The 20,776-nt window shown below is 41.7% G+C and overlaps 1 protein-coding gene across 5 annotated transcripts in view; it reads left to right on the top strand.

The window, feature by feature from the left end:
- The window catches only part of DIP2B (disco interacting protein 2 homolog B), a 131,695-nt gene that overhangs the window by 101,452 nt on the left and 9,467 nt on the right, over positions 1–20,776 (top strand). Inside the window, exons 20-37 of one of the 5 annotated variants that reach the window (XM_074980353.1) lie at positions 479–559; positions 1,941–2,068; positions 2,846–2,960; positions 4,374–4,575; positions 5,511–5,620; positions 5,762–5,842; positions 6,489–6,612; positions 8,261–8,382; positions 9,425–9,536; positions 10,737–10,846; positions 11,517–11,647; positions 12,198–12,366; positions 13,334–13,504; positions 14,572–14,633; positions 14,772–14,829; positions 15,685–15,759; positions 16,687–16,864; positions 19,439–19,562. In XM_074980353.1, the coding sequence (XP_074836454.1) occupies positions 479–559; positions 1,941–2,068; positions 2,846–2,960; positions 4,374–4,575; positions 5,511–5,620; positions 5,762–5,842; positions 6,489–6,612; positions 8,261–8,382; positions 9,425–9,536; positions 10,737–10,846; positions 11,517–11,647; positions 12,198–12,366; positions 13,334–13,504; positions 14,572–14,633; positions 14,772–14,829; positions 15,685–15,759; positions 16,687–16,864; positions 19,439–19,562 (2,153 nt within the window). Of the gene's footprint in view, positions 1–478; positions 560–1,940; positions 2,069–2,553; positions 2,809–2,845; positions 2,961–4,373; positions 4,576–5,510; positions 5,621–5,761; positions 5,843–6,488; positions 6,613–8,260; positions 8,383–9,424; positions 9,537–10,736; positions 10,847–11,516; positions 11,648–12,197; positions 12,367–13,333; positions 13,505–14,571; positions 14,634–14,771; positions 14,830–15,684; positions 15,760–16,686; positions 16,865–19,438; positions 19,563–20,776 lie in introns of those variants that run through there. The other 4 variants (XR_012642831.1, XM_074980356.1, XM_074980355.1 and 1 more) reach the window with 4 other exon arrangements.

Here is a 20,776-nt window from a genome sequence, read left to right as displayed (position 1 = left end):
TTATTTATTTATTTTGGCTATGATAGTCCCTTATGCAGCAACAACGACAGCAGTCAAAGCATCCAGCGCAGATAGATTTATTAGCTATCTGCAAGAATGGGAGCATCAGACATTCAGTGTTTGCTCTGCTCCAGTTCATGGTATCCGATAGTTTGCCAGTAGAGTCCTCTTCTGTATATCAGAGAGTAATTTGTGTTTTATTTAGGCTTCTTGTAGCATAGTGATTTTTCTGTCTCAGGTAATGTCAGAGGTAGAATTCAATAAGTGTGTTCACTCCAGGGAGACACAGTGCTATAGCTGGTAATTGCAGACTTTGCAGAGGATATTCCAGTAGCAGGAGGGGATCTGTTCTTTAAAATTCATTTGCATCTAGTGTGAATCTTGCTGCAGCACAGTGATGTGGGTGCAGATGGGCAAGTGTGGGGGTGTGTATATCCCAAGAGAATCAACTGCTTCAGTGGCCTATCTTCTGTTTCAGGTTATCCCTGTCAACTCGGCTGGTTCTCCAGTGGGTGATGTACCATTTGTCCGCTCAGGCTTGCTTGGGTTTGTTGGACCTGTACGTCATGTAACTTGGTGCCTGGATTCATGGTTTTACCTTGATGTTAAAAATTAATGTCTTAAAATGTCCAAAAGAAAAAGCAGTTGGTGACCAAAGCAAACTGTTAAGAGCTGGTAACTTAAATTATGATTGTGGGGGGACAGGAGGATTGCTTGTCGCAGTTGTGACCAGCGTTGTCTGTGAACTGTATGCTTGTGCAACCATTTAGGAGATATTCAGATGCTGCCCAGCTAATTGACAGATCTCCTACAGTTAGGGTTTTTGTTTCTACTGGTGGTGCACATTCACACATACCCTGGTGCACACAAAAAGATTTTTGTACATGCATGGAAAAATCCACACATGGGTGGAAAAGATAAGTGTGAACATTGGTAGTAACTCTTGTTTTCCAAAACATTGCCCTCACAGAATCTCTCCTTAGGAGTTGTGTGTGAAACCTCTGAGATTTACTGAACTATAGCAGGCATAGTTCAAGGTTTTCACAATCCCATAATTTCATCACACAGCTTTCTGGTTCCTATTTTGGCTCTGCCCACACTATTCAAGAGGAAATTAAAAAAAAAAAAAAGCCTCAATGTCTGCGACATGATCATCTGTTAAAAAAAAAAACTAAACAAAAACAAATAAATCAATAAATTTTAAAATATGTTGTCATCTTGCGAGATTGAAATTGGCTCCTAGTTCTTCAGAGGCTAAAACTGGCAAAATTTGGAGTACTTTTGTTTCCCAGTTCTGGTGCAGAAGTGTTACAATTTTTGAGCTGTATCACTGATTCACACTCTTGCAGTTTTAGACAAAGTAGACTTTATCCAAATTTTCTCTGGGGCTACCTCTACACTTGCATTCCTCTTTCAAAAGAGGAATGCAAATGGGGGAAATTGAAAATGCAAGTAAGGCATTAATTTGCATTGCTCATGCTTTATTTGCATAATCTCTTTTCGGAAGAGATTCTTTCAAATAAAAAAGAAAAAGCAGTGTAGTCCGGGCTCTTTTGGAAATAAACCAAATCTTTGAAAGAACCCTTCTTCCTTCCTGAAACAAAATAGGAAGGATTCTTTTGAAGTTGGGGTTTATTTTCAAAAGAGCCCCATCTACACTGGTTTTTTTTTTAATTTGAAAGAATCTCTTCTGAAAAGAGATTATGCAAATGAATCATTAGATATGCAAATCAGTGCTCATTTGCCTTTTGATGTCCCCATTTGCATTCCTCTTTTGAAAGAGGAATGCAAATATAGATGTAGCTTGGTAGAATCCAATCAAAACGTGCTCTTAAATCTGTTTATAATGAATATGTTTGCTTCTGTGCACTGTTGGATCAATCACTGAAGATGTATGACTCAGCAAAGGCATGTAAACACCTGTGTCTTTTACCTTTCAGGGTAGCTTGGTGTTTGTGGTTGGAAAAATGGATGGCTTGCTGACAGTTAGTGGGCGCAGACACAATGCTGATGACATCGTTGCAACTGGATTAGCAGTTGAATCAGTAAAAACAGTCTATAGAGGAAGGTTAGTGGTAATGAAACAGCTTTTTTTCAGGCTTTGTCTGTTTCTCAATAAAATGTGACAGGATGACTATGTTGTGGGCTACCTGTTTTTTCTTAACTCTGTTACTTTTTTGGCCTCTTCATAGAAAATATTTCTTTGATTGTTCAGTCTCCATAGCAGTGGCAACAGTGAATCAGGCTGGTGTTTATTTAATCTGGCATCCTTTCTCTGACAATGTTCATGACCAGCTGCTTCAGAGGGAAGCGCAAAAAGCCCAGCAGTGGGGACTTCTGGGATAACAGCCCCTAGGTTAGTTGGTTGGCTTGTGGCCTACAACCAGCTGGTTTGTATTTCCTTCCCAGATCTTTTATTTTATTTAATATTTGTTGTGGATAGTTTTCAAAAGGATCCCACATCCCAGCGAAGGCCAGTAGAAGTTAGGCTACTAGGTCACTCAGGTGTTTGGGAAAATTTTACCCTTCTCTATACTGGCTATTTAAATTTAGCAGAGGCTGGAATGGGAATGTCATGGCTGGAGCAGAAAGGTAGAACACTGGTGTGTACGTAGGAAGCTTCTCTGCAGAGTGGGAGTACTCACCTAGCCAACATGACCTTTACCGTCCCAGTCTGTTATGGTTTCAGCTTCACCATCTCCTTTCTCCTCTGCTCCTGGAGCTTCTGAAGTTGTTTTCCTAGCTAGTACACAAGGTCAGTCTCTTTACTTGGCTCTCCAGGACATCGGTATTCCCAGGGAAGTGGCATGGCAACTCCTATTACTCTGCATTCTCTTCCCCCCAGAATTGCTGTGTTTTCAGTCTCTGTATTCTATGATGAGAGGATTGTGGTGGTGGCAGAGCAGCGGCCAGATGCTTCTGAAGAGGACAGTTTTCAGTGGATGAGCCGAGTGCTGCAGGTAAGAATCCAGCTGACTTGGTGAGAAGTTTGGTCTTGTGTATGCACACTCTCTCTTCTGCTTGTGGATATCTCTGATCGTATCAGTATGTCTCGGATGCATACCTCTTTGTGGCCATCATGATTCTTTTGGCCACAAGATGGCAAGTTGGGTGTATCTTGGAGGTCCTGGAATGGCAGCAAAGGCACAAAATAATATAACTCTTGATGCAGTAGATCAGCATTGCCTTAGTTACACAGGCAGAGCACAGAAAAGTAAAAATAATTGCACTCTCAGTGCTGCAAAGCAGAACCCAAATTAGAACTCAGTCTTTGGCTTCTAGTCCCATAGATCATGCTAGTGCTCTAAGAACAATTATTCTTTAAAGCTTTACATGTTGTCTGCTGACAAGCAGTGTCCACCATGAGATGATAGGAACCACTTGATAACTGAAAACAGGTAAAATATTGAAAATGGTTGGGTGTTAAGAAAATGGTATGTGCAGGATGAGTAGCAAATCCTGGTTTTGGAGCTTTTGCTTATATGAGAATAATTTTTGGGAACCTTACAGAATGTTAACTATATTCACAGATGGTAGACTGTACACTGATCTGAGTAATAGGTTAAAATGTGTTGAATGCTGAGGAGATGCAGCAGCTGATGGTTCATTCCAGGCCTGGAGAAGCTGCAAGATAAGCCCTAAACTCACTGGAGACGGATGATTCATTGCTTTCCCACAGATTGAGACTTGAATCATTAATCACCAAAAGTTTGCATTATGGGTGGGATGAATGTAAAGGAGGGAATGCTAACGGATTCTTACGCATTTCCCAGCATTCTGCTGTGCACATTTTTATCGTCTGGCTAGAGTAGTGTGCTTTTCCTGCCTTGATGATTTTGCTATAGATATTAGCCTATTGCTTGCTCCATTCTGCCACTCCCTCCATGGGCTACTTGCACTATAGCTATGAGACTTACTCTCCAACTAGTGTGTTCAAGGCAAGTTGCTGAAAGCAGATGTTAGTGACTCCCTCCAGATAGTCAGGAGATTGTCTTTAAAGCTCTGAGGGACAGCAAGAGGGCTTTTTTCACACATCCGTTTTAGAGGTACTTAGTACAGCAGGTAAGCAGGCCAGCTTCTGTTCTGAACACCTGTGTACTGCTTTTGCCTGGCACTTCCTTATGGCCCACAAATGAATGACATATTATGTTCTGATATGTTTTTACAAGCAGGTTGTTTGTGTATTATGGTAGATCCTAGGATTCCCATTCATGGCCCAGAACCCATATGTGCCAAGCACCATACAAAAGAAGGGTCATGGAAGCCAGTGAGCTTAGAAATAAAAGAAAATCTCTTGGAATTTGTCAGGAAGTCCAACGCTAGATTCTGCCCAGTTGAGCAACTTCTCTCTCTCTCCTTCTCTCTCTCTCTAGGCAATTGACAGTATTCACCAAGTGGGAGTGTACTGCCTTGCTCTGGTACCAGCCAACACTTTGCCAAAAACTCCTCTTGGAGGGATCCATATCTCTCAAACCAAACAGCACTTTCTGGAGGGCTCGCTGCACCCATGTAACATCCTCATGTGCCCGCACACATGTGTGACCAACTTGCCAAAACCCAGGCAGAAACAACCAGGTAATTCAGTGTTTCAACCTGGGAGTGCATGCAAATGCTTGACTGCAAGGGATAGATTCTCAGCTGTTTTGAGTCAGGCCTAGAAAATTAGGCTAATTGCTTCACTTGTGATCTCCTTGCTAAAAATGTGTTCTGGACACTGGGATTGCAGTGTGACTCACTCTGCCAGGCTTTCCATTGGTGCATCAGTATGTCGGGAGCTCATTTAAAACCCCATCATAGGTAACACACGGCCCTGAGGAGTAGGAGGCCTCTGAAGTATAGACTGGTAGCCCAGTAAAAGTCTCTTCTGCAATTACAGGGTTCTCTTCAACAACCCCTGTGGCAGCTATGCTTCAAGAGGAGCCTGCTCTTAAGGAGCATCCTTCCATTTAAGTGCAAGCCTCATGCTCTATGGCAGGCTAAGGCTATAGTATCTCATGTACTGCAAGAGGCTAAGACTATAATATCTCTATAACCCTTTTATTTTGGGCTGCTGGTGCAGCACTGAGCATGACTCATGGAGTCCCCTACAGCAAGGCAACCCATGCCCTTTCATTCTATCCTTAATTGTGCAGCCCTATTAAAGACTTAAATGCACATGACTCACTAGGATGTTTCTAGTTTCTGCATTCCTCCACCCCAAACACTTTGACTCTGTAATGAAATCACACAGCATCTCCCCATGGGAGAAACCTGACAGAGGGTAGCAGGGGTGTAGTTTTGTTAGCCCCAGTTCTCAGGTAGGAGAAACTGAGTTTGTCTCATGGTGAGGTGACTTTCCCAAGATCATGCACTGAGTCATTAGCAGAGCTGGAACCTCTCACATCCTCTCCCTGCTTTAATCATTAGACTGCACTGCTGCTTTGCAGACTGTAAAACATAGAATGTGTCTTTCCAATGTATCTATACATTCCCATCTTTTATTACATTGATGTGACTACTTTTGCTAACAGGTGTTGGCCCTGCCTCTGTGATGGTGGGAAATCTGGTTGCTGGGAAACGTATTGCTCAGGCTGCTGGGAGGGACCTTGGACAAATAGAAGACAATGATTTAGTCAGAAAGGTAAATCCCTACAGCCAGATGCTTGTTGTGGCCAGCACACAGGAAAGCATTTAACTCCCCAGTTGAATACAACATGGAGCAGTGGTATGAAATTATCTTTGGAGCACTTATGCAGGCATTGACTATTGCTTCTCTTTGCAGCACCAGTTCCTTGCAGAGGTGTTACAGTGGAGAGCTCAAACAACACCTGATCACACGCTCTCTCTCCTGTTGAATGCAAAGGTAACAAGTTGTGGGGGGGGTTTGTTTTGTTTTTGTTGGGCTCAGATTATCATGTAGTGCTGACTTGGCACCAACACGGATATCCACTGTGAATGGTGTCTTCCATTCAGTGCTGGGACCTCTACAGCTTTAACTGGAGTTTGCCGCAGTCCAGGGTTGTGTTGGGTCTCAGGTGAGGGGATGCATCTTGGTCATCAAGGAGGAATGTGTCACAATGACCACTCTATTTATAGAGGTGAATCCATGTGTTATGGATATAGAAAGTTATTAACTTCAAAGCTACATCTCTTCATGTTTAACATCATATATGTGCCAACATTAAATATCCTGAGTCAAGGTGCTGCTCCTCCTATATTTTAAATAACTTCTTTCAAAGGGTCATTCAGGTGTTTTGGTGTTTTCTTCCTCCTCTTCCGTGCTGACTTGACTCCCTGATAAGTGACATTTCCTAGGAGTAGGGTCACTTCAATGTATTTTGGTGATATCAGACAGTGGGTAAATCGTCTTTCAGGCACCCAGAGCCTTTTCATGATAACTAATGAGTACAGATTGACACTGGCTATATAAACTTCCATCTGTGCTACCTTTGTGCTGTTGACTTGTGCTATCCCAGCTCTCATTCAGTACATTTCTCTCTCCTTTCAAGGGAACTATCGTGTGCACAGCCACTTGCCTCCAGTTGCACAAGAGAGCAGAGAGAATTGCATCAGTTTTGTATGAAAAGGGACATCTGAATGCAGGAGACAATGTGGTGCTACTGTATCCTCCTGGTAAGGTCATGTTGGTGCTGGCCAGAATGCACCACTGGGAAACTGCATGCCAATCTATTACTTTAACCAATAAATCCAGCTTTCCACAGTTGTAAGACTGTAGCATCTGCATCAGGATTGTAGAATGATGGTACCTGGAGTCAACCAGTTAACTGGTCTGCTTTAAACACCAAGTAGTCAAGTTTCATGGGGCCTGGAGTGCACTGGGGGTCTTGGCATCAGCCTGTATTATATCCTGGAAAGGCTGAGCCAGCTTGACATTATCCCAACAGGTGCACTCTTTTGGATGAAATCTTAGAAGCTCAAGTTTTCTGCCTGTGGACATCAAGGATCCCATTGATACTCCCCAAATTTTATTTGAAAATACTGTTGTGGCAACATTGGATTTAATGGAGAAAGGGGATTGTCACTTCACCGGGGGACTTCAAGGTCCTGTCTGTGCTGTGTGGACATTAGCGTATTGAGGCCTTGCTCCTGTAGGAATGTTCTGAATGCCAGTTGATGGCTGCTGTCTCCCCAGAGGTGGCTGCTTTTCAGGATATACTATGACTTAGGTGCCAGAATGGGTTGTTTTAGAGTTATTGTTGCTACTACTCTTCTGTAACTCTGTGGGAAGTGGACACTCCCTTTGGAACCCTGGTGGGAAGTGCTCTTTGCATTATGGCTTATGCAGTGGTGATGTAGCTAGGTCAGTCCGAGAATATTAGAGAGACAAAGTGGATGAGATTTTTTTTTGTTGGCCCAACTTCTGTTGGTGAAAGAGAGGGATCCTTCTGAGTTTACACAGAGCGCTTCTTTAGGCATTCTTCTTACATTATGGTCTGTAATTCACAGTTCCATGTCATTTAGTATATGTGGGACAGATGCACTGAATGAGGTAGAACCCAGTTCAGTATGGCACTGTGTTCATTTTACGTCACGCTGATAGGGTATTCTGTTATTTGACAACTCATTTCTAGCTCATTTGACTCTTTGTAGATTCTTTTGTATGTTGCCTGATTCCATTTGTTCTTTCATCAGCTATTGTCACCTGACCTTTCCGTGTCTTTTGCTTTCCTGATTCTTTCCCTTCGTCATCCCTCCTTCTTTCTTAATTTTGGCCTTGCTGCCATTAGAATTTGTGAATTCCTCTGGACTATGGTACTGGCTGAAGGGGTGTGTCTAAATTATTGAGAATCAAATCTGTAATTCTTTGAGTCTGAATTATTCTCAGTACACCTGCGGTGCCCAAATTTTCCTGTCCCCTGTGTCCTCCCCCCCTCTACCAGTAATGGAATCTGCCCACGCCCTCTTCTTCCTCCCTTTCCCCCCAGTTGCTGAGGAAGTCTTGGCTGTGCAGCAGAGGAGCTTGGGCTGAAGGTGGAGTTGAGGAGGAGCTGGGGCTAGAGGTGGAACTGTCCTGGGTATAGAGTAGAGCTGGGACAGGGGTGGAGCAGGAAATGAAGTGGAGCTGAGGATGGTGATGGCGCTATGTGGCACTTCCTTTTGTCCCCCTGAGAGGGCTGGCTCAGGTCCAACCGCAGACCCTGTAGTTATTCCATGCCCCTTCAGGGGATACATGCGCCACAATTTGGAGACCACTGAAGTACAGGTTTGTGTCAAAGGACATCAGTCAACATTAGTGCAACACCCTCTTGTGTCCTTGCAGGCATTGAACTAATTGCTGCATTCTATGGTTGTTTGTATGCTGGCTGTATTCCTGTAACTGTTCGACCACCTCATGCTCAGAACCTCACTGCAACTCTGCCCACTGTGCGAATGATCGTAGATGTAAGTAATGGGCAGCTACAACCTATGGGCCTGACGTTTAGATGTGGAGAGTATTCAGAATGAAAACTCTTGTGCTCTCTTTCCTGGTTCCATTATATTAGAACACCCTTGTAGTTCAGAATGAGCAGTTTCTAGCTGTGACTTTTTTAATAAATAAGAATTCAATACAACAGTGCTGCCTCTGGCTGTTACAAGGGTGACACAAGTTGCTGCACAATACATGGTAACAGCAATAGCAGTGACCTTACGTGACCTTCAGTGTATAACCATTTATTAACTCATAAGAAGGTAAAAATGACCATACTAGTCAAACTAAAGGTCATTCTACCTACTGTCCTGCCTTCTGACAGTGGCCAACACCAGGTGCTTCAGAGGGACTCAACAGAACAGGTAATCAGTTGATCCAACCTGTCACCCATTTCTAGTTTCTGGCAAGCAGAGGTTAGGGACACCATCTCTGCACATCCTGGCTAATTGCCACTGATGAACTTATCTGGTTCTTTTTTTTTCTTTTTTAAACTCTTTCATAGCCTTGGCCTTCACAACATCCTCTGATTGATTGTGCATTCTACAGGAAATAATTCCTTTTGTTTATTGTAAACATGCTGCCTGTTAATTTCATTTGATTACCCTTAGTTCTTGTGTTATGAGAAGGAGTAAATAACTCTTCCTTATTACAACACCTGTACCTTTAAGTCACTACTGTGCAAATATCAGTCTACCAGTTACTTACTAATTACAGTAACTGGCCTAGTATAGATGGAAAGCTGCTGTTTGGTTTCGACCTGACACAATATCACTAATCAGATTCTCCAAAGATCTTGCCAAGCTGCATTTTAGTCTGAATTTGGGGTCTTGGCTGAGCAGAGTGATGTGTTTTGGAAGAGCAAAAGATATTAATGAGAGGCTGCAGAAATGGCTGACCACAGGTGGGTGAAGTACATTGCAAAAGCATACCCAAACCTCTCCTACTTAAGGTATTTGAAAGTCCATATGTGCTTCACTTTTCCTTTCTAGAAATCACTGATTGGTTATTTTTTAGGTCAGCAAAGCTGCCTGCATTCTCACAACGCAGACCTTAATGAGACTACTGAAATCCAGAGAGGCAGCTGCTGCTGTGGATGTGAAAACTTGGCCAACTGTCATTGACACAGGTGAAAACTTCTCTGTGCTAAGTATCTCAAAGAATCTCAAAGCCATGTGTACAAGTATTAGAGAGGTAGCCATGTTAGTCTGTAGCTTCGAGAACAACAAGAAGTCTTGTGGCACCTTATAGACTAACGGATATTTTGGAGCATAAGCTTTCGTGGGCAAAGACCTGCTTCATCAGATGTAACTGATGCATCTGATGAAGCGGGTCTTTGCCCCCGAAAGCTTATGCTCCAAAATATCCGTTAGTCTATAAGGTGCCACAAGACTTCTTGTTGTTCTCAAAGCCATGTGTAGAGATTCTGATAGGGACACTTATAGTCAGACACTATCTGACTAGTTACTCTAGGGTCTTAAATTCGCGGGGAAAGCATCTCTGAGACTGGCTCAACCACTCAACTTTTACGTTTTCCTGCATGCAGTCACCTATTATAAGATGTGTGAAGAAGAAAAGCAATTTGTGGGAAGGATACAAGTCCAGGTGGAATAGGGAAGCTATGTCAAGACCTTCTAGCACCTTTCAGATTAAAAAAAAAAAGTTGGATGTTCTTGAATTGATCTGAACAAAGAGTGTTAGAAACAAAGCTGGGATTTCTTTGTAATCTGAGCCATTAGTTGACTAGGTGAACTCTAATTGTTCCTTGTGTAGAGCTGAGCCTCCTGTAGAATTATAGCCTGGTGATAAAATTTAAAGTTCAGTTGATGTTAATGGTCTCACTAACTGGCCGGTATCTGGCAATTTCAGAAGAGACAAAAACTGAATAACACATGAAAAGTGTAGTATCTTGATAGAATTTATGTATCTGATTTCAGTGCCTTGTGGCTGCTTTTGAATCTTACCACTATTTGCTCCCTTCTAGTGGTATTAGAACACCTTACAGCCCAAGTAAACGAGGTTCACACACAGACCTTGTTTTTCTTTTCTCCCCCTTTCCAAGAGCAGATAGATTTTTGGGGGTGGGTTGGTTTGTTTGTTTTTGTTAAATGGGAAAGCTTTGACATGGAAATAGTCTTTGCACTTCCTCATGAAAGCAGACACATCTGTTGGTCCCTCACTTATGGAAAGTAATTCCACAGCTATTTATTGGGAAGGCTTGAACTTCTCCCACCTTCATCTTACCCTAATAATTGAAAGTTCCATTATTTCTGAGACTACTTAATTCAGAAACAACAGAATCATAAGATTTTGTTTCTTACCCACACAGATGACTTGCCCAGGAAGCGGCAACCTCAGATCTATAAACCACCCACACCAGAAATGTTGGCATACCTAGATTTTAGTGTGTCCACAACAGGCATGCTTACGGGAGTGAAGGTACAGTAATACCTGCTGGGAAGGAAAGTTTGATACTGCCTTTTTTGGCTGAATCTTTGTTTAAAGTGGTTCTTGTGATTTAAAGATCACTTGTCCCAGTTAATAAACTGGGAGAGTTAAGTTGCCTGTTGGAAGATCCAGAGAATGCAATCTGGCTTCAGGCAGGTATAACAGCTCTACATTATGCTGTCATGGAGGAGGTCTGCAGTCAGAAGCAGCCTCAGGATTCCAGGTGTCTAAGCTGATGGAGAATTGCACATTTAGATGAACAGGGCATGATGATAATATCTCTCTGGAGTCTTGGCTAACAGTGAACTATTGGAATGGCATTCACTGGCCTCCACTGAAAGCTGGCAACAGAGGGTGTGAAACAATCAGGAATAAAACCTGAGCCCTTAGGCTTTGGTTGTGCTCAGAAGCTGTGGAAAATGAACAGTGAGAAACTGAAGCTGGTGCTTCTTTTATAACATGCTTTAATGATCTAAGATAAATAGAGCTTTGTGTAGAAGATTCCACAAAGTTTTATGCTCCCCATGTGTGATAAGAGTAGTTCATTTCTGGAGTATCACTGTTAGGAAACCAAGCCTGTGCCTGGCTGACTCAGAGCAATCCTTTTTCTGCATTCTTGGATTTCAACACCATCCCTCTCCCTTTCTGTCCTTTGTTACAGATGTCCCACTCAGCAGTGAATGCTCTGTGTAGGGCGATAAAGCTCCAGTGTGAGCTCTACTCCTCTCGGCAAATTGCCATTTGTCTTGATCCCTACTGTGGACTGGGCTTCACACTCTGGTGCCTTTGCAGGTATGGGTAGGAATGAAAACAAAAGGGTAAAATACTGGTTTTCAAACGGGATGTTCCCCTGGTATAAACTGACACAGGCACATTGTCTTCAGTGGAATGATTTCAATTTATACAAACTCAGACCTGGCTCTAGGTGCTCAGTAATATGAACCCCTTCATTCCTGGCTTAAGATGTATCCAGGTGTAATTGTTTTTCTTTTAAATATAGATGCACTGCAAGAAATTATTAGCTCTAGAAAAGTTTCTCTCATTTTTCTTTGGTTACATAATATGATGGAATGTATTTTGCTGAGCCTGCATTTTTTCATATTAACAATGGGAAGAGTGGTCATTACTTCTCAATTACAAGACATTTTCATTACTAATACAATGTTCCTGTACATTATAAATGAGATGTGCACATCTATTGTCACCAAGTTATACTGGACATGGAATCCCATTACCTACATTTGATCCTAACACCACTGCCTATTGTGACCAAATAAATAAATAACTTAATGCTAACCAGCTTTTATAATAAAATCTTCCTCTCTCTAATCTTCCATGGCAGCGTGTATTCTGGTCACCAGTCGATCTTAATTCCTCCTATGGAGTTGGAATCTAATCTCTTCCTCTGGCTTTCCGCTGTCAGTCAGTACAGAATAAGGGACACATTCTGTTCCTATTCAGTCATGGAGTTGTGCACAAAGGGACTTGGAAATCAAGTTGAAGTGTTAAAGGTGAGACCTTTCATCAGTATTTTACACTGATTTTAAAAGCTGATGCCCAGCCTTGACATAAAGCATATGATGACTGTTCGCGCAAACCTCAGAAGGTGGAGGCGGTAGCAGCAACATCATGCTGCACAAATAGTCAACTATATGCCATTAGCCTGCTTCAGGGCTGTCAGCCACCTGAAGATGCAGTGTATCTGCAGGCCAGGCCATTAAGCAGCAGCATAACTCTCTGGAAGAGCAGGACCAAAAAAAAAAAAAAAAATGATATATGTTTATGATTACTTCCTGCATCCATTTTGCAAAAACTGGCTTTACAGTCCATCTACTAAGTCTGGGCTCAATCATGCACCACTGATGGCATAAAATATTCTGAAACGTTGTGCTTTGCATGGTATTCCATGATATTCCCAAATCACATAGTTCACTGGGCAGCTCTGCAAAGCTGATATTGCTATCTGTTTTCGATTTTTTTTTTTTAAATAGGGAGCAGCAGTGATTATTTTCCAGTAGTTAGAGCACGTAACCAAAGGCTCTATGTCCTGCTTTGCCTTAGCTTCACTGTGACCTTGAACAAGTCATTTCACCCATTCATCCATTGCCCTTATCTGTAAAATGGGAGTGATAGTCCTGAACTACCCAGAAGAGTTGTCATAAGACTTAGTTAAGCTTGTGGAGGAGGTAGTACAGAAAGGCCGAGTTGTGTTCCTTAGAGCTTAATAGGAATCAGAATACCATTATTCCATGTATGCTTTTTGGACTTCTGGAATCAGTCACATTTGATAGCCTGCCAGCTGGGACACAATAAGTTACCTTAATCTTGAATGAAATAATGGGGGTGTCCTTCACTTCTGGAAGTGTTTTCTTTGGCTGTTTGTGGAGAGGGAGGGTGAACTACTCTGGGACTCTACTTCATTTGTCAAAAGCAGAGCAGGAATTGTTTGCATTTGTCTGTGTCTGCACCACATTTCAGGCAAGAGGAATTAATCTGTCCTGTGTCCGGACCTGCGTGGTGGTTGCAGAAGAACGGCCACGAACTTCTCTCACTCAGTCCTTCTCCAAGCTTTTCAAAGACATTGGCCTGTCATCCCGTGCTGTGAGCACCACTTTTGGGTCAAGAGTCAACATAGCTATCTGTTTACAGGTATTTAATGCAGAAGACCATTATATTGTCAGTAGCACCAATCTTCCAAATTCCACTCAGCTCAGCATTGGCAAACTCATCATAGGCAACACATCATAGGCAACACTGTTTTGTTAACTTAGCTCAAACTTGTCTTATGAGCACTCTGGTGCTCTGTGGACAGCAGCAAGGCACATATTGCAGGCAATTTCTCCTTGTTTCCTGCTGCCAGATTGCATTAAAAAAATCTAAAAACACCTCATATACTTCCAAACTACTGTATTTCCAAGTAAGCAGTAACTGTGAGATTAGTTAGGAATGGGAGGGGTAGTGACAAGAACAATTTCTCTCAAGGCGCAGCTCATTATAAGATTGTATCTATTCCAGCATTTTTTTCCAGGTTTCCTAGTATTGCTGCTCCCCAGGTAAGGGCAGTCATTGGAGTGTTCAGAACTCAGAGATGTTATCAGCTGGTAGCCTGTCTATGCTTGTATCTCTGCTGCAGCTATAGGGGTGGCAAATATGAAGATGAATTATGGTATCTGTATGAAGCATAAGGAAACATTTTTGCTTTGGCTTGGGCACAGATTACCTTGTCTTTGTCAATGCAGTGGATTTGAGCCCAGCCTCATAATTAGTATTTGATCTTTTAAAAAGTGAAACTTGAAACAGTTTGATATTTGGTGAATTTTTTCTTTGAAGAGTTATTAGGAAACAGAGTAAAGAGAAATAGATTCTAAAATGAAGGCTAACTATGTGACATTCTTTCAGCAGGAAACAGGGACAAAGATGATGTGCGTGAGATGTGAGGGCACTTTTTCAGGTGGCCCAAACACACACTCAGCATTTGTACTAATCAAGCAGCCCAGCTTGGATCATTCCCAGAGTGTCTCACAGGAGCCAGTGTCTAATATGTAATGCTTTTTGTGCATGGAGAGGGAGGGGAGAAGGTTGTTTTGAGGAAGGGAGGATTATTCATACAACTCTCTGTTCTTCTGTATGGTTTTTACACTTTATATTAGTTACAAATGATAGTAATATAGTTACAAATAGAAAATATAACCATGTTCTTTAATGTTAACCTTTAGGGGACTTCTGGGCCTGACCCTACCACAGTATACGTAGATCTGAAATCCTTAAGACATGACAGGTATGGTATATTTACATTGTATTTTATTTATTATTCACCCAGCACATAACCTCCTGAACAAATATTGTATTGGACATCAGAGTCTTTCTTCCAAGATAGTAAATAAAGTTCTTGCTTTTCATCATATTTTCTCTTCAGAGTACGTTTGGTAGAGAGGGGAGCTCCACAAAGCCTGCTGCTTTCAGAATCTGGGAAGGTAATTTCACATTCACTTTCTAATGGCTCGGTGCACAGAGTTCGTGACTAGGTGTCTGTGTATTTGTCCTTAAGTAACATTTTATATGTGAATTTGTAGTTTTGTGAGGCATCTGTGTTAAACCAGGCAGGTGGTATGGAAAGGGAAAGATGATCAACTCTTATGTTAGTCTTTGTTTCACTTTAATAGCAGGCTTTTTTGTAACTTCCATTGCAGTTCCCATATTGTGATGCACTAAAACAATTTGGGAGTCGGAGCTGATTATATTTTACAGTAAATATTTTCATTTTATTAGAGTTCTTTAAGCAGTCTGCTTAGGGCCATCCTTAGGCATATGCAGTTATGTAGGGCACCACTGTGCCCCAAATTTAGTAATGCCTTATGCTGTATATGCCTAGTACCAGCTGCAGGCAGTGCCAGTTTTGGTGGGCCCAGTTCCCTTTCTCCAGCAGCTCAATCACTTGCCCCATGCTCTGCCTCTCAGCTCTTGTATCCCCAATCCTCCAACTCTCTGCTCCATAACAACAATAAAAACAGTTTTCCAAATGTTTTGGGCAGACTTCATTATGCACACTCTCAACAAACATATAGGGATTAACCCAGGTGTCCTGAATTTATAGCCCCAGAATTCCTCACTCACTTGAACCTTGATGGTTGAATTCCTGCTGTTACATTAGTCAGATTTTAATATGCTGTGTAATGTAGATGTGTGCACACAGCTGGGTATACACATGTCACAAAAGGGAAACCCATGCTCATAAAAATCAAGAGGTGGACTTAGTGTTTTTATGTTTTGGATGCCTACAGGTAGAAGTCCTTGAATTGATTTGCCAACTTTCCTTGTGTGTCCTTTAGATTTTGCCTGGAGTCAAAGTGATTATAGTCAATCCTGAGACCAAAGGGCCTGTTGGAGACTCTCATCTTGGGGAGGTAGCTGCTGATTTAATTGCTCTTTTGGGAATTTCTCTGTTTTTGTCTGCTGACTGAGCTATATTATCTCCACTTGATTATTTGAGAGCTGTTGGTTGGCAGAGTTTGTTTATACATATGGGTTAATGCTGCTGGGTGTTTAGAAAGCTAAGTACTGTTGGGATACCTAGAGCTTGTGTGGGGCCATTATGTGTAATGTTTAAAGTGAAGCACAACAAATAATTTTAGAAATGAATGTTCACTCCACTGAAATTTTAAATTAGTTGTTGGGGTACTGCACCTCAATTACAATAACTAGCAGTCAAGATTCTAAAGGAACCATCAAATGTGCAATTGAACCTGCAGGCTGTTCTGATTATTTGGTTGTTGTTAGACCTGTATTTATATATAAATGGAAACTGTTGGTTGAATACACAAGCAATAAAAACCTGCACTTTATCCATCCTTCTCCTCTTGTCATTATAGGGAGAGGGCAGTTGGAAAGTGCATTTTAAAACTCTGCAGGATATGTTTGGCCCTTGGACTGATCTTTGGGCACCCAAAGCTAAGCTGCTAAATAGTAACACTGCCAACTAAATTTTCAATAAAGAAAACTTCCTTTTGTAATTCAGTCACTCAGTGATTTCTTTGTGAAGTCCAGTGCCTTTAATCATTTTGCTTGAAGATGGCTCCATTTCTATTGTGTGTGATTCTCAGAACCATATAATAATGAGAAGTCCTGTGGCACCTTAAAGACATACAGATTTATTGAAGCATAAGCTTTTGTAGGCAAAGATGCATCTGACAAAGTGGGCCTTTGTCCATGAAAGCGTATGCTCTGATAAGTCCATTAATCTTTAAGGTGCCATAGGACTTCTCCTGGTTTTTGCACATACAGACTAAAACAGCTATGCTGCAATACTTAGAACAGTATTATCTCTTCTATAGATTTGGGTGAACAGTCCCCACACGGCCAGTGGTTATTACACCATCTATGATAATGAGTCCCTTCAAGCTGATCATTTCAACACTCGTCTGAGCTTTGGTGATCCTGCTCAGACACTTTGGGCTAGAACTGGATACCTTGGCTTTGTTCGCCGGACGGAGCTCACAGCTGCCAGTGGAGGTAAGCTAAAAATGGTTCCTTTTCTCCTTTTTAGCAGAGACAGAGAATTTTGCTTGTTTTCTGCTGATAATGTGAATTTGCTCCAGCCTTCCCCTCATACTCACTGAAGCTAAAACTATTGATTTTAATTTCTTCTCTAGCACCATGTCTCCAAACCTCAGGTATCTGGCGGTTTGTAGCATCCTTCAGGCAGGAACAATAATATCCAAAAAAACTCTTTATTTTCCTAGTGTGTTCTGTGTCTGACTGTTCACTGGGCAGTAGGGATGAAATAGCTTTTTTTTAGGCTTCAGTTAATTGCACCCCTTTTTAAAGAACAGGTGCCACTGTAGAGAGTTATGAGGCCTCTTATCCTCTACCTATCTCAGGAAAGGCATCCACCTACCCTGGCATTTGACACAGTGGATTATTTCTCATGATGTACTTCTTGGGTTTGTATAGGTGAATCATTCCCTGACACAGCTCTGTCAAAGGAGATGTGATTTCAGATACGAGTCTTGTCTGATTGTGACTGTAGCAGTTTTTATTCCAGGCTATTTTCCCCTTATAACTGCAACTTTCTGGAGCATGTTATGCTGGTAAGAAGGAAGAGCACACACTCTGTATGCTAGCGGATTTGATAATATAGCTGTAGCTGTAAGGCCTTAGTGGAGAAACTGATTGTGCCATCAAAAGGACTTTTTTGCTAGTATAACTTAATCTATATTAAGGCTTTTTGCTGGTATAAAAATATCATAAAGAATCACACCCCTAGTCAGTATTATCGTGCTGAGGAAAACAGAAGAGAGCATAAACTCCTATGTCAAATGAAATGTAAAAATATAATTAGGAAGGCCAAAAAGGAATTTAAAGAACAGCTAGACAAAATAAGTATATCAGAATGCCTGCTGAACAGCCAGTGGGTCCACTGGATGATCAAGATGTTAAAGGGGAGCACTCAAGGACAATAAGGTCATTGTGGAAAAAATAAATGAATTCTTTGCATCGATTTTCATGCTGAGGGAGTGAGGGAGATTTACAAATCCAAGCCATTGTTTTTAGGTGACACATCTGAGGAACATCCTAGATGTAGGTGTCATTAGAGGAGGTTTTGGAACAAACTAATAAACTGTAATTAGTTACCAGGACCAAGACGGTTTTCAAAACAAGAGCTTTGAAAGAACTCAAAAGTGAACAAGCATATGGACAAGGGGGAATCAGTGGATAACAGTGTACTTAGATTTGCAGAAAGCCTTTGACGAGGTCCCTCACTAGAGGCTCTTTAAACAAAGTAAGCTGTCACGGGATAAAAGGGGGAGGTTCTTTCATGGAATACCTGGTTAAAAGATAGGAAACAAAAGGTAGGAATAAATGGTCAGTTTGCAGAATGGAGAAAGATAACTAGTGGTTTCCCAAAGGGGTGTGTAGGTAGAGTGCTGCGGGGATACAAATTTTGTTTCCACATCTGCAAAAAATTAGCGGCAGATATCTGCATTGACATTCATGGATGCAGACACCTGTGGATATAAAGCAAATATCTGCAAATTCTCAGGGTTATGTCTGTACTGGGACCAATCCTGTACAATGTATTCTTAAATCATCTGGAGAAAGGGGCATGGAGTGATGTGGAAAAACTTGCAGATACAAAACTGCTTAAGACTGTTAAGTCCAAAGTAGACATGGAAGAGCTTCAAAAGGATCTTATAAAACTAGATGATGGGGCAACAAAATGCCAGATGAATTTTAATGTTGATAAATGCAAAGTAATCCATATTGAAAAGCTTTCCTGGGAATTGAGTCTGTTCTGGTATGGCTATGGTCTGAAGAAGTGGGTCTGTCCCATGAAAGCTCACCTAATGAATTATTTTGTTCGTCTTTAAAGTGCTACATGACTGCTTTTTTGTTTTGATAATCCCAACTATTCATATAAAATAATGGGGACTCATCCACCAGCAGGGGAGAGCAGAGGATCAATAGCCCCCAGGACCAGTGTTTCAAAGGGACCTGGTGCTCCAACTACCGCCACTGCTATTTTGTTTCTGGCCCCAGCTGCATGTCGTTGGGAGGGAGAGGCTGAGTGCTGCAGTCTGTGCTGTGGGTCAAATGCCCTTGGCCCCGCCCCCTCCACAGAAGCAGAGCTGAGGCTCTCTCCCACTTAGCCCCAGGACTGCCACAACTTTAAAAAAAAAAAAAAAAAAAAAAAAAAGCTTGATAAACTAATAGAGGATTGGTCCATCAACTGTTATTAGCCAGGATGGGCAGGAATGGAATCCCTAGCTTCTGTTTGTTTCAAAGCTTGGAATGGGGAGTAGGAGTGGTTGAATCACTTGATTACGTTCTGGCATTGGCCACTGTTGGATGACAGGCCACTGGGCTAGAAGGACCTTCAGTCTGACCCAGTATATGTATTCTTTTTAAGAAAAGTTTCAAGTTTAAACATGGCTTTTGTCAAGGCTAAAATAATTCTACCATTTGATTGGCCACTAGAGAATACACCAAGATCACAATTTGTAAAGTTTTACTCACAGCACTACTTAACTTTTTCTGTCCCTTATTTTAAAATGTGTGTGTAATTTTTCATTCCCCCAACATCAGATCGCCATGATGCACTGTATGTCGTAGGAGCACTGGATGAAACTTTGGAGCTGAGAGGACTCCGTTACCATCCAATTGACATAGAGACTTCAGTATCTCGGACACACAGGAGCATTGCTGAATGGTAAACTAGAACAATGGGGAATGCACATATCCCCATTTACCTAGCAGTATAGAAGATGGTTGAACAGAGTAGTAGGATCAAGTAGTAAAGCACAAATCTAGGAGTCAGATGAGTTCTGTTCCTAGGTCCACCATAGACTTGCTGTATAACTACAGGCAGGTCATATAACTATTCAGTACCTCAGTTTTCCCTTCAGTATATTGTGTATACTTAATTTGAGGCCTCATTTACTTATATTATGTCAAGAGCCTTAGCTGAAGGTGACAAAGTATGAACTCCAATCTCCTCTTTGTTAATGTGTAAGGAACAATTTACCCTTTTCATCAGCAGAACTGAGAGTAGTGTTTAGCTTGCAAGTAAGAAGTAGCATCATGATCTGCTTGTCAATTAAGTGGTGGAAATTTGCAGTGGCCTTTGACAAGTCTCCTCTGCTTTTTTTGCTCCCACACATTTATTTTAAGGACATCTGCATCCTCAAAGGGATGCCTTCACGTGGGTTGGGAACTCAGACACCTTAAAGACAATGCAGCCACTTAATATGCCTGAAAGAAAACAAAACTGTTCTGGAGCCTTACGCAATGTGAATATAATAATCTGGGACTCTTGGACTATGTCTATACTAGGGGAAAACTTTGAAATGGCCATGCTAATCAGAGAATACTAATGAGGTGCTGAAATGAATATTCAGTGCCTCATTAGCATGCCAATAGGAATAAGGGGATTTCAGTGTTTGCAGGGTCTTTTCGAAAAGGACCCCTGTGTAAATGAGCCGTGCGCGAGCGAAACGCAGCACTTTCCAAGTGCCATGGCCGACAGCATGCTAACGAGGTGTTGAATGTTCTTTTCAGCACCTCATTAGTATTCTCTGACTTGGCCATTAGCAGACCCATTTGAAGTTTCCTCTAGTGTAGACATAGCCTTGGAGAGGAAAATGGGAGCACTTGTTCTCAAAGGTAGAAAGGACTGTGGCTAGGAATCCTGTTCAAAGTCAGAAATGTAACTTTATTATGCAGTTTCTCAGTCACTTTCCCTCTCATTCCCTTCAGCTTATTACCACTATTTCCTTGCTAAATACTGGACGTGTAGTCTCCTCACAAGCGTGAAGAGTTCAAACATATGCTACATCATATGTTAATTGTGCTAGACTTGCCTTCCACAGACTGGGTACCTAACAGTTCTGTAACAAGCAAGGTCTGGTATATGCACTGTGTGTA

Source organism: Carettochelys insculpta, chromosome 29, assembly GCF_033958435.1.
Source record: "Carettochelys insculpta isolate YL-2023 chromosome 29, ASM3395843v1, whole genome shotgun sequence".
NCBI classification, from domain to species: Eukaryota; Metazoa; Chordata; order Testudines; family Carettochelyidae; genus Carettochelys; species Carettochelys insculpta.
This window is presented reverse-complemented; position numbering and strand designations above follow the sequence as displayed.